At 42.9% G+C, this 16,595-nt stretch overlaps 1 protein-coding gene across 1 annotated transcript in view; it reads left to right on the top strand.

Moving 5' to 3' along the window:
• The window catches only part of LOC126252444 (serine/threonine-protein phosphatase 6 regulatory ankyrin repeat subunit B-like), a 95,758-nt gene extending 80,694 nt beyond the window's left edge, over positions 1–15,064 (top strand). The window contains exon 3 of the mRNA XM_049953337.1: positions 14,889–15,064. Within this exon, the coding sequence (XP_049809294.1) occupies positions 14,889–15,064 (176 nt within the window). The remainder of the gene's footprint in view (positions 1–14,888) is intronic.
• The last annotated feature ends 1,531 nt before the right edge of the window (positions 15,065–16,595 follow it).

Below are 16,595 nucleotides of genomic sequence, written 5' to 3'. Positions count from 1 at the left end.
GAGTGCATTATTTTGTTGAAATATAAGCCCGGGATGGCTTTCCATGAAGGGCAAAAGACTGACCGCAGGATATAGTCGACTTACTGCTGTGCTATAAAGTTGCCAAAGATGACAATCAAATGGGTCCTGCTATTGAGTGAAATCTCATCCCATACCATAACTACTGGCTGTTTGGCCATATGGCGGTCGACAGTCAGATTGCTATCCCCTCGCTCTCTTGGGAGTCTCTGGACACGTCTTTACAGGCCATCGGGGCTCAGTTTGAAGCGGAATCATCGATAGAAACAGTTTTACTTCGACTGAGATTCCCATCAGAAGACGCGCCGAATAACCTTTTGCTTAACGGCCAGAAGTGAACCAATACGTCATTGAGTTGCTAAGTTGGTGAAGCCCTTTCTCAAGAATAAATACTACAGTTTTTCCGAAATTATGGGCTCTTTGTACATGTGCATCACACCTATCGATTCCCGCCCCCAATCATATAACTCCTTTGTCGTCCGTCGCTCATTTGTGTTCGAAGGTATAATGCTCGCTCTTATTTGCACGAGGTAGGATTCGATTGCGTCTATCCCTGTATGTCCCATATGTCTCCCAATCCCTCTTTCCTTCATCCCTAACTAATATCAGTTTTAATGATTTGCTTTTCTTTGCACACTTTAACTTTCCTTAAATGAGTTTACTGCTGTTATATATTTTTAAACTTATTTCTGAAGCTAGTGTTGGTAGTAACTGTCCGACGACACTGTTATTACACCGGTATAGCCATATTGCCTCTTCTGGTATATTTAAGAATATTTACTCTTAATATGTTGTACTCCTAGTAATGTTTTTGATAGACAGTGTGATGGACAATGGCAGAAAAAGGTAAAGTGCTAGCAGCAAGGCTGTTATGAACAGCAAAAAAATGGTAACGAAGGCTTCCTGCACGACTTTATGTCGCAACTTAAATAATTTCGTACGGTACAATGGCCTGGTACCAATCTTTCAATTGGAGCCTTGCATGTCCGCCTCTAAGCTAATCCAGTAATCCTACTGGAGAATGGGGAAGTACAGGTTAGAGTGGAATCCGAAAGTTTGATTACTATCCATTCTTCACTTTTTTATGTGAAAGCTAGCATGAAGGAAGGGTAAAAAATTTTGTTCTTAAAACGTAGTCTGGTCCCATGGTCTTTTGATTTCCAGCCTTTCGCTCTACCACTAGATCACCAGGCTCGACTGACATTGAAAGTGCTTCTATTAATGAGTTTACTGTAATTTTACTACATGTACGGGTGTTGCTCTCAAACGATCAGTGGCAACAGTTGCTCTTAGTTACAGTCTCTTTTTATCTTAAACAAGGGAAAGTCATTGGCGACGAGGTTCTTCAATTTCTGTGTTACGCTATCATTATCCATGAGCAGCTTTACGGAGCTTCTGAAATCACCCACTAGTTCGTTTATACAGGGTGATTTTTCTTGCTGTATACAAATTTTCAGAACTAATCGAGAAGGGGATATGGAAGAAATATGATCTAATGAACTTGTGTCCAGAAATGCATGGTTTCCATACTAGAGACCATTTACTCACTTAAACATTGTTACGGAGGCTGCTAACACCCGCTGTACCATGCTGACACGGTTACAGTATGAGTTGAAAATGGTTTCTAAAAGCCTCAACACATGCATGTATGCTCCATAGCATGTTTTGTCTGACAAGTTCATATTGGCGGCCAGGTTGCACCCGAACAGTGTCAAAAGCAGCATGAATACAATGCTCCTGTGTCTCCACATCTGGAATGGGGTATGCATAGACGATACTTTTGAGATGGCCTCATGACCAGAAATCGCACAGGATGAGCTCCGGTGAACGAGAAGGCTATGCAGCTGAGCCCCCTCATCCGATCCATCGACTGTGGGAGGCACAATTGAGATGCGTCCAGACATTAACGCCAAAGTGGGCTGCTGCCCATCATCATGTAGCAGCCACATAACCTTTCGAATCATCTATGGCACTTCTTCCAACAGGGGAGGCAAAGTCATCCACAACAAATGCTGATAGTTCCGGCCTGTTAGGCGATGTGGAAGCAGGATTGGCCAAAATATAGTTGCCAATTATCTCGGCCCACACATACCAGCTGCACCTATGCTGATGTTTCGCTTTTAGCATACCATGAGGTTATGCATACTATCCCACAGATTCTTTCTTTTGCTACTGCCTGTATCCCGCATTGTGTGCAGGGTCGCCAGGGTTGGCACGATTAAGTTTAAGGGGTGGCCGGATGCTCTTCCTGCCGGCACCCCATACCACCTTGGACGGAATTTGTGCACCCCAGCTGTTTGCCTGTAGTGTAAATCGTGAAATAGGAGGATGTGGGAAACCGCCGAAAAACCAATCCAGGCTGGCCCGCACACCAGCCGTTGTCGTTAATCCGCCGGGCGGATTCGATCCGGGGCCGGCGCGCCTACCAGAGTCCAGGAAGCAGCGCATTAGCTCTCTCAGCTATCCTGGCGGGTCGCATACTATTCCACAGATAACCGTTATGAAAGTTGAAGATACAGCTCCGCATAAAGGTGGCCACATCTGTGAATAGGACGGATGACACGAATCCCCGAATCTTGATTGGTCGGTAAAGAATCTAGTTACAAAACTGCTCCAGATATAGAACGTCTGTAACTTTGAGGTTGGATGTGGTGTTTATGTTAGTCAAGAATGGTTTAAAGACGACAAAGTCTCCATTATCTACACCTCACTGAGTTTAAACGAGGTTGTGTAACACGGCTATGAGAAGGTGGACGCTCCTTTTCCGATACTGCGTGAAGAACTGACAGGAATGTAGCCCGTGTACATTGTTTCCGGCAGCCATGGTCACGAGAATGTACTATCACAAGAAGATCAGGCTCCGGATGGCGATGTGGCATTACCGATTAGGAAGACCATCTTGTTCGGTGCATGGCTCTGGTGCATCGTACTGTATCTGTAGCAGCAATTTCAGCAGCTATTAGCACCACAGTGACACAACATACTGTTACAAATCGGTTACTTGAAGGACACGCTATAAGTGACAAGGGTAGTATCAGTTGTCATGGAGAATGTCCCACAGGTTCGTCTAGCTTACTCTGCACTGGCGGGCCAACTGCCTGGTACTGACACGGCGGTCACCTTCCACAGTGTTAATCACATTTTCCTCCCAGTCCGGTGTCTAAGCATTTCGGGTACGTCCTTCAAGATTTCCTGCTTCCTAGAGACGACCCTGTCTCAGGCAAATGGCGAAACAATGTTGCAAACATTGAATGCTATGATTTTTGTTGGCGGAGAGAGATCTCCTGATATAACCTTGCTGCCGCAGACCGTTGCCATTTGTGTTTTCCTAAGTGAACAACATGTTCGAATACGGAACCATTGTGTACAACGCTGTATCACATCCACTACAATGTGAGCCAGCAAGAGAAGTGAACCAGACACAAAATTACCAATTACTATGGCAGAAGAGGACGCTAGGGCATGACGTGTGAGGAACAGCACGACCCTCTAGGAGGAAACCATGCGTAATGTAACTGTGGCTACTTGATACAGAGCGTATTAGACTGAAGTCTCTGTAATTCAGTATGACTGAATAAATGGTGTCTGGCATGGAAACCATGCATTTCTGGACGTAAGTTCATTAGAAGTTTTTGGTTCTGTATCCCCTCATCGACGAATCCCTATAGTTTGTACACGGTGGAAAAAAATGCCTTGTATATACTGTGAATAGTATGTAATACTGCGTAGGGATAGGTCGGAAGCTGCTTTTATGATCGAGTATTTGTCTCCTTTAAAAATGATGTACTATGTGTGTGAAATACTAAGATTCAAAATGGCTCTGAGCACTATGGGACTTCTGAGGTCATCAGTCCCCTAGAACTTAGAACTGCTTAAACCTAACTAAGCTAAGGACATCACACACATCCATGCCCGAGGCAGGATTCTAACCTGCGACCGTAGCAGTCGCGCGGTTCCAGACTGTGGCGCCTAGAGTCTCTCGGCCACTCCGGCCGGCGTGAAATACTAAGGGACCAAACTGCTGAGGGCATCGGTCCGTAGACTTAAAGACTACTTAAAACTGACTGACGGAAGAACACCACACACACACACACACACACACACACACACACACACACACACACACACACACACACCCCCGAGGATTCGAACCTGTGGCGGGAGGGGCCGCGCAATCCGTGCATGGGGTCTCAAACTGCGTGGCAACTCCGCGCGGCTACAATGTTGTATTTCCTATGAACTCTTCAGTACAATCAAAAAGCTAGCCTCGTTTCCGTACACTCACATTTTGTCTGGAGGTATATGAAACTCCTCGGCAAGTGCTATGTTTTTGCGCTGTCTACGACTCACCGACAGCAATCTGAGACCGCTGTGTGGAAGATAATTCAATCACTATAGTCTTTGTTAATTAAAAACGAACATTTCTTTTCCAGTGTTCACTCAGATCCACTGATGAGCCCAGATTATGACCACTCCACACCTCGAGACTGAATGCCGCCTGTTGGCGTCCAGGGCACGTGATGATGTAAGGAAAGAATATAAGCGGAGCGGAGGTCATGGGGGATCATTACAGCGACGATAAGGGATGCCAATCAGGCAGTCCACTAACGTGACCGACTTTGTGAGAGGGCCGATTGTTATAGCACAGCTCCTTGGATCGATCATCTCGGATATGTCGACGCTGATCACTTGTTAATGTGCTGTCGTTAGCCTCTATAGATTGAACCTCGAGTAGGTGACTAGAAGACGACCTTCCACGCCTCCTCACAGAATGCAGATGTTGGAGGAATGATCGATCGGCGGCGATCTGTGGTACATCCGTCGACAGTGTACAATGCTGGTTACGGCCGCACCACTCAACGCAGTTTTCTGAACATGGAGCTCAGTTAACCGACGACCCCTGTTCGTGCTCTGTATTGACTCAACGACATCGTATATTGTGATAGAAGTCGGGACGCTACCATCGAGATTACACTTTGGATCCATGCAAACGTATCGCCTGATCGGACGATAGTGTTCGCATAGTTCTCCTCCACACGAACGGCTGCTTGCAACATGAACCGTGTCATGGATGAAGAGCAGTATTGTGCAGTGGGGGTGATTCACCTGCGCTTTCATGGGGTTCCTGGTAATTGTCGGAAGCTCCATGACTACGTGAACAGTGCTGTTTATCTCCTGCATCCATTCATTCTTGAAGGCACCTTCTTGTTCAGATAAATTAGTGTAACACGACCACAATCGTGCTATGATGGTTTGAGGAGCGTAATACTGAACTCACGTTGATGTCTTCGACATGACATTCGCTTCATTTGAAGTCGACTGAACACATCTTGGGCGCTATCGGGTACCAGTTCTGCGCTCGCGAACCACCTCCAAGTAATCGACTGAACTCTGTACGGCCATATGGCTTCGTAGAAAACTCTCAACGACTTGTCGAATCCATGACTAGCGGAATGGCTGCTTTATTGCGTGCCATAGGTGGAGGTGCACGCTGTGAAACTGATTGTCATAGTGTTCGCCTCATCAGTGCAGTTCGTAAATTTATAGAAGCGTACTTGTTCAAATGGCTCTGAGCACTATGGGACTTAACTGCTGAGGTCATCAGTCCCCTAGAACTTAGAACTACTTAAACCTAACTAACCTAAGGACATCACACACATCCATGCCCGAGGCAGGATTCGAACCTGCGACCGTAGCGGTCACGCGGTTCCAGACTGTTGCGCCTATAACCGCTTGGCCACTCCGGCCGGCCAGCGTACTTGTACTGCGGTAGCTAAGTGTAGTACGTGTCTAAAAATGACAACCAAAACCTTTTGTGTACACCCACATGAAAATTATGTTTTTTAAGAAAGACAGTTCTATTGCGCACAACTTTAGGGAGATGTTTCAGTCTATACTGAGACTTTAAAAAATAGCCAGCAATTAATACAAGGGCGTACTGAAAAGCAGTGCCTCGGAAAATTTTATGTAAATACCCTAGAAGCTTTTTAAATAAAATAAACGTTATTAACAGTCACAATCTCTATCTTTCTTGTCTGCATATTTATCTTCAGACATAGTCACCCTGGTGGTGAACACATTTTTCTGAATGGGAGACCAGTTTGTTAATACCGTCGCTGTAAAATGTTTTACTTCGATGACGAAGCCAAAACCCCACCTCTGCTTGCAACTGCTTTACCACTGTCAAAATTAAGTCTTCGAAGGTGCTCTTCAAAATTTGGAAGCAGATGAAAATCGGATGGGGCCAAGTCGGGAATGTATGTGGAATGGTCGGTGACAGTGAACCCAAGGTCACGGATCGTTGCAGCTGCCGCAGCCCTGGTGTGTAGTCTGGTATTGTCACGCGGAAGGAGAAAGTGCTCCATCTGTGTAAATTGTTGGAATTCTAAACTAGATTATAGTACGCTGCCTCTCACTCACCGACATAGTTACGTAACACACCGCCATGTTACACATACTCGTACAAGTCATAGCGCAATCGACAAAGTGCTGAAGATGTGTAGACATGAAGAATGAAGATGTAGAATGTCAGTTACCTTTGTTTTTCTTAGAAGGCTTTAGGACTTTTACTTTCCAGCACGCCCTCGTACATTTTATAGGTTGTGCAACTGTACTATGTGGAGAACAAAATCCAAATTTAGGTCTGTAATATTCAATACTCATCTAGGTGGAACAACGCTCTTAATACCCATTGGTTATCAGGTTGAAATGTAATAAAGTAATAGTTTTACGGAACTTTGACTTAAAATTGTTCACCACGAACTTTGGGGAAAATATAGATAATCCTTCCCGCTCCAGCTACCTTTCAGTCATTATTTAGCAGAACCAATTTATTCGCAAGACGTGAGTTATGTTTGTGTATGTCGACAAATCGTGATTGTTAAGATACCATCTTTTCTTTTTCTCTCCTTAGGAATTAAGTGTGGTAGACATGGATATTCTGACGTCTACGAACGTCTGCAGAAAAATAGTAAAATTCGGTACGAGGCTTGAGACAAACTCATTGTGCAGGAACTCTATAGTAGACTCTGAGAATACGTAGTTTAGAGTGAAGGGATATGAGTCGTGGCGGGTTCGCTGCTGTCACTTTTAAAATTCATGGCGCCACTAGCTCGATGTGTCGTGCGATTTCCCTCTGGTTTGGAGTCACCAAGATTTTTGCTTGAGGTGGTTGATGGGAGAAGGAGCGGACTGTAGCGTGACGAGTTGGGGAGGGGCAACGGAGTGAGGACGACAGTGAGAGAGATCCGCCCGGCGTCTAAGGCGAGCACTTACGCAAGCGTCTTGGGCGCGGAATCCGGCGAATGCTTGCTGGGCATATTTGTGGGCCGATTTGAATCCGTGGCTGACTTCGAGTGCCTTCTTCGTGCGTAGCCTGGTCAGCCATTTCTGGGACGTAGCACATCGGTGAGAAAGTTGGAGCAAGTTTCGCTGTGTTGAATTTTGGATCCCCTTTGGAACCGGCAAGTTTAAGTTTCGATTCGCGAACTTCAGTTAAGTTTAGGAGTTTTAGTTCCTTAATGTTATTTTCGTATTGATTCCTTTAGGCTTGTTGCGGTCATTGTGATTTCTTAGGTGATATATTTTACCATGACTTGGTTCCTTGAATTGTGGCTGCTGTTTGCTTTTTCTGAGTCGATACTGGCTTTCGTTCTTTGTTAACGACGGTGTTTCATGATCCGGAGCGATAACGTGTTTCTTCTATACCGTGGCCGGACCTCTCAGTTGTGACGTAGTACCTAGATGGTTGGGTTATAGCCGACTTCCCTGCCAAACGTCTTCGAACACCAGATAAGCACATTAGTCTTGTGAAACGGACGGGTGCCCGTTTCGAGATACATTCGACCATTGCAGATGTCATCGCTCTGTTAGCTGTATTGGCTTCGGAGGTTCTCACGTCTCAAAATTTGCGATTGCTGAGGCTATGTAATTGAGTTTCGCAGCCTACTTGTCTTTCGGGCTTTTCGCCGTCATTGTAGAGGCGTTATCTTGCAGTGACGCGGGTATACCGTTTGGCTAGGTTATTGCTGCTTTCTCGTAATTACCCTTGCTGTGTTAATATTTCTTATGTACATCTGCACACAACGAAAAGTGCCTTGGAAGGACGGTCCTCTTAAGGTAACCTTTCTTGGGCTCAGTATTTGATGTAGTCTTGTGCTCCTTGAGTATATGCTTTCTGGTGCACCCCTTGCGAGGAGGAAATTCAAATTTTTCGTTACTTAACCGAAGCAGCTATTCATGAAGGCCTACCTTTTTCCTACTTGAAGTCCTACTTTACTGATGCCGTTATTAAATGGTTCAAATGGCTCTGAGCACTATGGGACGTAACATCTGAGGTCATCAGTCCCGTAGAACTTACAACAACTTAAACCTAACTAGCCGAAGGACATCACACACATCCATGCCCGAGGCAGGATTCGATCCTACGACCGTAGCAGTCGCGCGGTTCCGGACTGCAACGCCTAGAGCCGCTCCGCGACCGCGGCCGGTAGCTGTTATTAAAGAAGACCTGCCTGTTTTATAATTGGTCATTTCATTTAACTGAAGCTGCTATAATTGAAGGCCTGCCTGTCCCTTTTTAATTAAATTAAGAGCTGTTTCACAATTTTTGCTAGCTGAAATTCTTATTAATCAATGCCTACTTGTTGTTGTAATTAACTGAAATTATAGCTACCAAAGGCTTATTTATTTCGAAGGTATTTATGTCAATAAGGTAGTAACACAAAATGACACGGGGCCCTAACCTTTCGCCTTATATCCCTTTAGCCATAATTTCAGGTTCCAGGGGATAAACCTAAATAAATTTAACAGGAAATGAAGGTTATACAGACATTAACAAAAGGAGAAATTAGCCTAACAACGGCAATTAGCCGACTTCCAACAGTATTTCAACTCTGAAGAAAGGGTAATTCTAAAGAAAAGACTGGAGTTTACAGAAAACAATGAGAACAATACGATCGAATATGCTGAGTGAAACGAAGAAGAACGCGTAGATACATAAAGGGCGCTGCGCAGATGTAAATCTCATTTTGTCAATGGTGGTTAAAGGTGTCTTATTGTAGTTGCACTAAATTACCTCCGTTGCCTAAGTGTAACATAATTTAGAGCTACAGTTAGTTAACTGCAATGTAATTCCCTACCATGTTTCACAAACCTGATAGATATCGCTTAATGTAGACTAAATCAATCACTCGTCATACTTTCAGAACGAACAGGTCCATTACAAGTGATTTGAACATTAGTCAGGTAGCAATAAGCATCGGATTAAATAGCTTTTCGCCACGCGGTACTGACATTACAAAACACTACTATGATCTTTACCTAGGTGTCAATTTCAGTTCCATGTATAAACCGTAGGCCTTATTAATGAGAAATTAGCAGCACGTGCAATCCGATCTGTATCACTGTTTACCATATTTAATCTCATCACGAAACAGCACTACTATTACTTTCCATTAGAAATTTCTGGCATGTTGGTTTAATTTTTAGCTCTACTTCCACTTAACCTACATAGTTGTGACAAAATTTATATGGACAGCACTAGGTTCTATTATACAAGACGGTTTCCCGAACGACTGATTTTTGTCATGATACAGAATACTTTCCTAATTGAACATATGTTGAAGTCAGCCAAACTATGCGAAACAGTCTACAAGCTCCGAAAATCATTCAGAACATCCCCAATAATTTTTAATAAGACCAGATGTAAAATTAAGGATACAGAATTTTTGGATGAGATTAAGACTCTGCCATCACTTCCATTAATCAGCCATTTCTATCTCATTTTGGAGAGTATCGCTTATAAGAATATCGCTTGAACATAAGAGATTCGTCTTTCTTAGACTGAAAGCCACATTTCGTATATCGCAGGCTTTTGTACTATATCTGTCGACAAAGATCAGTAGGTGTTACTTCGTGAAAGATCCAAAAGCAAACGGAGTACATTTTATTGAGTCCCTAAAGAAGAATTAATATTCATTGATCTTTGTAACTTTCAGCTTACTCAATGCCTCATCGTATATCAGACATTTTAATTCCAACTCAGTTGAGATGAAATTATTATTTTCGAGACTGATGATACTACACACGTTTAAAATGTAACAGCAATTCCACGTTCTAGAGAGTTTAATATTTAATGTATTTTTGAGAACTGATTTGAACTTTAGTGCTAATGTTATTTTTATCACTGCACAAAGGGCAGCTAGTAGCGATTGTGGAATGTAGCGGATGATACAAATACGTATGCAAAAGCTGGTAAACATCGTATTTACGCGTGAGATTGAAATTTACATGCAATATCATGTGGCTAATCGTAGGAGACTAGTTTGTGTGGTCTAGGCTATATTTCAATAAACTGTTGCGGTCCGTTCTTCTTGTAATCATATTAATGACATTGTGTAAAACCTCGTAAAGTACGTTGTGTTCTGTAATACAAAGCTACTTAAAAAGAAGTAATAGTTTCCAAACATTTATTGCTTCCAAACTACAGAATACAGAAATAAAATTTCAACGTTTCTCGAAAGAGAAAAGTTCAATCTTTTATGCATACAATGTGAGCACCATGTGTTACACGACAGATATAAAAATGGTCGCTCATTTCCTACCACGCACGAAGCAGCTGGTCTCTTGTTACCGAATTCACGGCTTCAGCGTCCGACCTACATGAATGACGCAATTCCAGGATGTTTGACTGGAAGAGGAGGAGCAGAAAATGAACTTCGTCGTGGGTGGCCACCCAGGTCTCCAGACCTCACAAGTTGTGACTTATCTGTGTTGTTTCGTAAAAGACCGCGATTTTATCCGCCCTACGCTAAACACTCTTGAAAGTCTGCGATATCACATTGCTGAAGCTGTGAATTTGGTAACGGGAGACCAAATGTTTCAAGTGTGGCATGAAATGAACCACCGTTTTGAGATCTGTCTTGTAACACATGGTGCTCACAAGGAATGCACTAAAATTTTTTACTCTTCTCTTTCGAGGAGCGTTGGCATTGTGTTTCTAAAAAAATGGTTCAAATGGCTCTGAGCACTATGGGACAATTTCTGAGTCATCAGCCCCTAGAACTTAGAACTACTTAAACCTAACTAACCTAAGGACATCACACAAACCCATGCCCGAGGCAGGATTCGAACCTGCCACCGTAGCGGTCGCGTGGTTTCAGACTGTTGCGCCTAGAACCGCTCGGCCACCCCGGCCGGCCATTGTGTTCCTATATTTTGTAGTTTAAAAGCAATAAATGTTTAAAACGTGTTCTTTTTGAATAGCCCTGTAGTACCGATTTAATCATGTGTCGAAGCTTCTGTGAATGATGTAAGTGTGTCCTGATTAGTGACTCTTTCATGTTAGGTTTTAGGTAGCTGTAAACAAGTTGTAAGAATGAATGGGAAAGTCATAAATAAATATGATGGCTACAAAAATTGTCAAAATGAAGTCCACAAAGGTATAGTCAACAACTCAGTCTCCTTAATTTTAAGTAGTAACTCTATTCTGATGCAGAGCAATAACTTTAAATGCAGTAGAAACATTGTGCTATCGAGAATAAACCAAAACTGTACACAGAGTACTAGCAATTTAGTTCCACAAAAACCAGTGATCAAATCTTTCTGTTAGGCATGCCTGACGGTGTCAAATGACAGTTTTCTCTTTGACTGTTGTTTCGATGTGAACAATGGATACCCAGCGGATACCGTTGTCAAACCTCCATCACATATCCAAGAACACTGCATTTCATTGCTGTATGAATGTCAGAAATTTTGTAACGGTAGTATGTGTGTTACTCAGTTTTGATCAAAAGGCAATTTCCATCCGGTTATAAATATACTCTCCCTGCCGCCTCTCTTCTGTAGACAGATACGGGGAGAGTAACCTAAGAAGTTATCTTTGCTTTGCAGTTGCGGCTACAAGCTTTTATTTTGACACGCAGTAACGACAGTTTGAATTTCAGTTTCGCAGAGGCAATTATGGCTATTGAAGTGGCATCAATAATGTTACTCAGAGGCAAACTTACCTCAAAATATTATTCGGTGGAGCAGTTGTTAGTGCATAATTTTGATATCTAAAGTAAGTAAGTGGAGTGGACAGTTCATAAACCTGTCACCAAATTTGCTATACGCCGATCCTGATTCAGCTGGAACAAAGTGTTTTTCTACATTCCAATTAGCATGAGTAAACAGTTTGCGTTAAGCCTGGAATTAAATTCTAATGGAAGTAATTGATAGCGTGTATATTCGCTGCTTGATAGAGAATTGCCGTCCGATGTGCCGAGAGGTTCTAGGCGCTTCAGTCTGGAACCGCGCGACCGCTACGGTCGCAGGTTCGAATCCAGCCTCGGGCATGGATGTGTGTGATGTCCTTAGGTTAGCTAGGTTTGAGTAGTTGTAAATTCTAGGGACTGATGACCTCCGATGTTACGTCCCATAGTGCTCAGAGCCATTTGAACCATTTGGTAGAGAAATACATACCCCACATCGGAGAAATTTAGGGCACACTTACTGAGTGTGAAAAAAAAAAAAACTGAAATCAACACGGCGTCTGTCGCGGATAAGATTATAATGACTCCATACCACCCTACAAGATTGCTAAATTCTTAGCAAGAAGTATAGAAATAAACAAGAATATACACAGTAGTGAAAAACTTAAGGATGAAAGTAACCTAATCATGATGTGTCGGTGGCTTGTGACATAGCGCGAAGAAACTTCGACCATACTTACCAAGAACTGCGACAGTATAGTACAGAGCGTAACTACTGTTAGAAGGGTGGTTCCAAGATCCAGTATTCCGTGAGGTCGCTGCTTTCCTAAGCAGCTCGAGACGTAATAAAACAATACCTTAAGAGCAGAAGCACAAACTCTTTACTAAATGTCTTTCCACGTCTCGAAATGATATTAATAACCATATTCCATTTCAAACTACTGAACGTCAATAAATGGGAAAGAAAAATAATTATTATACTATCTGAGTAAAATGGGAGAGAAAGTGGAAAGGGTAAGTTATTTTTAACAACGGAGAATTTGTGGAAATGTAATTTTATTGCCACCAAAAATAATTATCGAAAATCACGCAATGAAGGGTAAAATTAAAACGAATTATTTTTCAGTTAGGTACATTTGACAGTTTACTACATAATATGTTAGCTTTCTCGAACCATAAGTGAAAAACTTTTGTCTTTTAGACTAATGCACTTAAAAATTACGGCATATGCACAGTAATTATTGTAGAGAATACTTTGTGACATTACAAGGTTGTTCACAGGTGATCTAGATTAAACAGTGTAAAGTCCTTCTTGGAGGTATTTTAGCAAATAAAAATAAAATAAAATGAAATAATAATATAATAATAATAATTATTATTATTGTTGTTATTTGGATAAGTGATTGAGAGATCAAATTTTGTTTCGCCTTTAAGATTGGAATTGAATTTCTTAATGTTTCATAAAATCTTACGTAGCATTCTTCATTGGGGTCACACAATGAAGTAAATGCAATTCACGCCAAGAAAATATGGAGCTTCGCACGTCCGAAGATGTACGGAACGTAGACAGGGCTCATTATATATTTTTTGTAGATAAAGTCTGATATCTGACCTCAGCTTCAATCATGACAATGGGGTGACTAAAACTACTATAACAGAGAAAAGCATACGATTAAATAAAACATGTATTCATTTCGACATATACGATATGAATGACACTTAGGTAAAATTCTAGGTAAATAGTTGCAGATAATTCACAAATGAGAGCGACTTATTTATTCTGCGCCTCTTTTCTGCCAAGAAGTATCAATATGGCTAACTTGGAGCGACACACAATATTACAACCTTCTAGGACAACGAATGACGTAAGAGTGTGCTGATGCCTACTGGCTGCGACAAGAGGGCGGTGTTAATTCCTTTGTTTTGCATTCTCTTGTCTTAAAAAATCGATACATATAATCTAAGTTCAGAAAATTAAATATCGTCTGTGCTCGAGTGCAAATGACTCCTAAAAGTATGTACCATCTATGCAACTAATTGAAGGCAGTTTGTTTGTTGCCACACACGTTTCGCTTGATTTATTTGGAAAGCATAACCAGTGGCCTGTAAAACTTGTTTCCTTTTTTTACATACAATAAACGCATTATGTGGTAGGTATAATATGCTGCTATATTACATTCTGTCGTGTCTTTCTTTTGTTTTTTAGATTAAAATCAACTTTCATAGCACAAAGTTGGTAATGTGAAGTTATCGTTCGGTGTTAAAATTTCCACCGCTGTTAACTCATTAAGTCATATGTGTGGTCCTGGAGATGTATTCCTTAGTTTCCATATTCCATCCGGCCGATTTCTGGCGCTCTTTCACTCAAACTTGTCACATGGCACATATCACTTGCACGTGCAAAAAAAAAAAAGGAAACAAATTTTACAGACCACTGATGATGCTACCCAAATAAATGGGGTGGAACGCGTATGGGTACAAACTGCCTTCAATTCGTTGCATAGACCTACATACCTCCAAGAATTTAATGCAACTAAAGAAAGGCCGGCCGGAGTAGCCGAGCGGTTCTAGGCGCTACAGTCTGGAACCGCACGACTGCCTCGGGCATGGATGTGTGTGATGTCCTTAGGTTGGTTAGGTTTAAGTAGTTCTAAGTTCTAGGAGACGGATGACCTCAGAAGTTAAGTCTCACAGTGCTCAGAGCCAGCCAACTAAAGGAAAGACGGAAAACAGAAAAAAATGACGAGTGTGAAGTCAGTGAATGGACCGTAGATAGCTCTGTTTACGCCTCTTATGTGCCAGGCCGCGCTAAGCCACGAGTAGTTCCACGATTCCCAAACGCCCGAGTTCCTCGGCCAAGTCCACCGGCGTGAGGCCGCTTTAGTTAGCCGTGAGCAGCGCGCCCGCCGAGGAGAGGCCAGGGCGGCCAGGCCACGAAGGCGGCGTCGCCGCTGGGGGACGGCCAGGTGCAGGCGCGCCTCGCCCCCCTCGACCGCGGCGTCCACGTGCGCCCCGGGCGCCGCACTGACGCGGCTGACGGCGTCGCCGTAGCCGCTTCGTTCCGCCAGGAGTAAGGGCGTGCCTTTCCGTGCGTCCTCGCCGTTAACTTCTGCCCCCACAGTTTATGAGGTTGTGGATTATTTCACCTTCCCCGTATTGTGCTGTTGTTGATGATGATGACTATGATGATGATTGGTTTTTGGGGCGCAAAACTGCGTGGTCGTCAGCGCCCGTACAAGGTCCCAATTTTTACACAGTCCACTTTCTTTTCGCAATCCCATCAAGTCACTCTCACAAATCATGATGATGATGATGAAATGATGAGGACAACACAAACACCCAGTTCCCGGGCAGAGAAAATCCCCAACTCGGCCGGGAGTCGAACCCGGGAGCCTGTCATCCAGAGGCAGCACACTAGGTCCTAGACTACGAGCTGCGGACATGTAGCGCTGTGTTTACGTATTCAGCAGCGTGATTGGTTTCCCTCTGTAGCAAGTATTCTACAACTTTCAACTGTTGACCCTTGTTGTTGTTGTGGTCTTCAGTCATGAGACTGGTTTGATGCAGCTCTCCATGCTGCTCTATCCTGCGCAAGCTTCTTCATCTCCCAGTACCTACTGCAGCCTACATCCTTCTGAATGTGCTTGGTGTATTCATCTCTTGGTCTCCCTCTGCGATTTTTACCCTCCACGCTGCCCTCCAATACTAAATTGGTGATCCCTTGATGCCTCAGAATATGTCCTACCAACCGATCCGTTCTAGTCAAGTTGTGCCACAAACTTCTCCTCAGTCCAATTCAACACCTCCTCATTAGTTATGTGATCTACCCATCTAATCTTCAGCATTCTTCTGTAGCACCACATTTCGAAAGCTTCTATTCTCTTCTTGTCCAAACTATTTATCGTCCAGGTTTCGTTTCCATATATGGCTACACTCCATACAAACACTTTCAGAAACGACTTCCTGACACTTAAATCTATACTCGATGTTAACAAACACTTTCCTTCCCATTGACAGTCTCCATTTTATATCCTCTCTACTTCGACCACCATCAGTTATTTTGCTCCTCAAATAGCAAAACTCCTTTACTACTTTAAGTGTCTCATTTCCTAATCTAATTCCCTCAGCATCACCCAACTTAATTCGACTACATTCCATTATACTCGTTTTGCTTTTGTTGATGTTCATCTTATATCCTCCCTTCAAGACACTATCCATTCCGTTCAACTGGTCTTCCAAGTCCTTTGCTGTCTCTGACAGAATTACATTGTCATCGGCGAACCTCAAAGTTTTTATTTCTTCTCCATGGATTTTAATACCTACTCCGAATTTTTCTTTTGTTTCCTTCGCTGCTTGCTCAATATACAGATTGAATAACATCGGGGAGAGGCTACAACCCTGTCTCACTCCCTTCCCAACCACTGCTTCCCTTTTATGCCCCTCGACTCTTATAACTGCCATTTGGTTTCTATACAAATCGTAAATAGCCTCTAGCTCCCTATATTTTACCCCTGCCACCTTCAGAATTTGAAAGAGAGTATTCCAGTCAACATTGTCGAAAGCTTCCTCTATGTCTACAAATGCTAGAAACGTAGGTTTGCCTTT

This window comes from Schistocerca nitens, chromosome 4 (assembly GCF_023898315.1).
Source record: "Schistocerca nitens isolate TAMUIC-IGC-003100 chromosome 4, iqSchNite1.1, whole genome shotgun sequence".
In the NCBI taxonomy this organism is placed as follows: Eukaryota; Metazoa; Arthropoda; class Insecta; order Orthoptera; family Acrididae; genus Schistocerca; species Schistocerca nitens.
The sequence above is the reverse complement of the archived record's forward strand: the minus strand, read 5'-3'. Positions and strand labels throughout refer to the sequence as shown.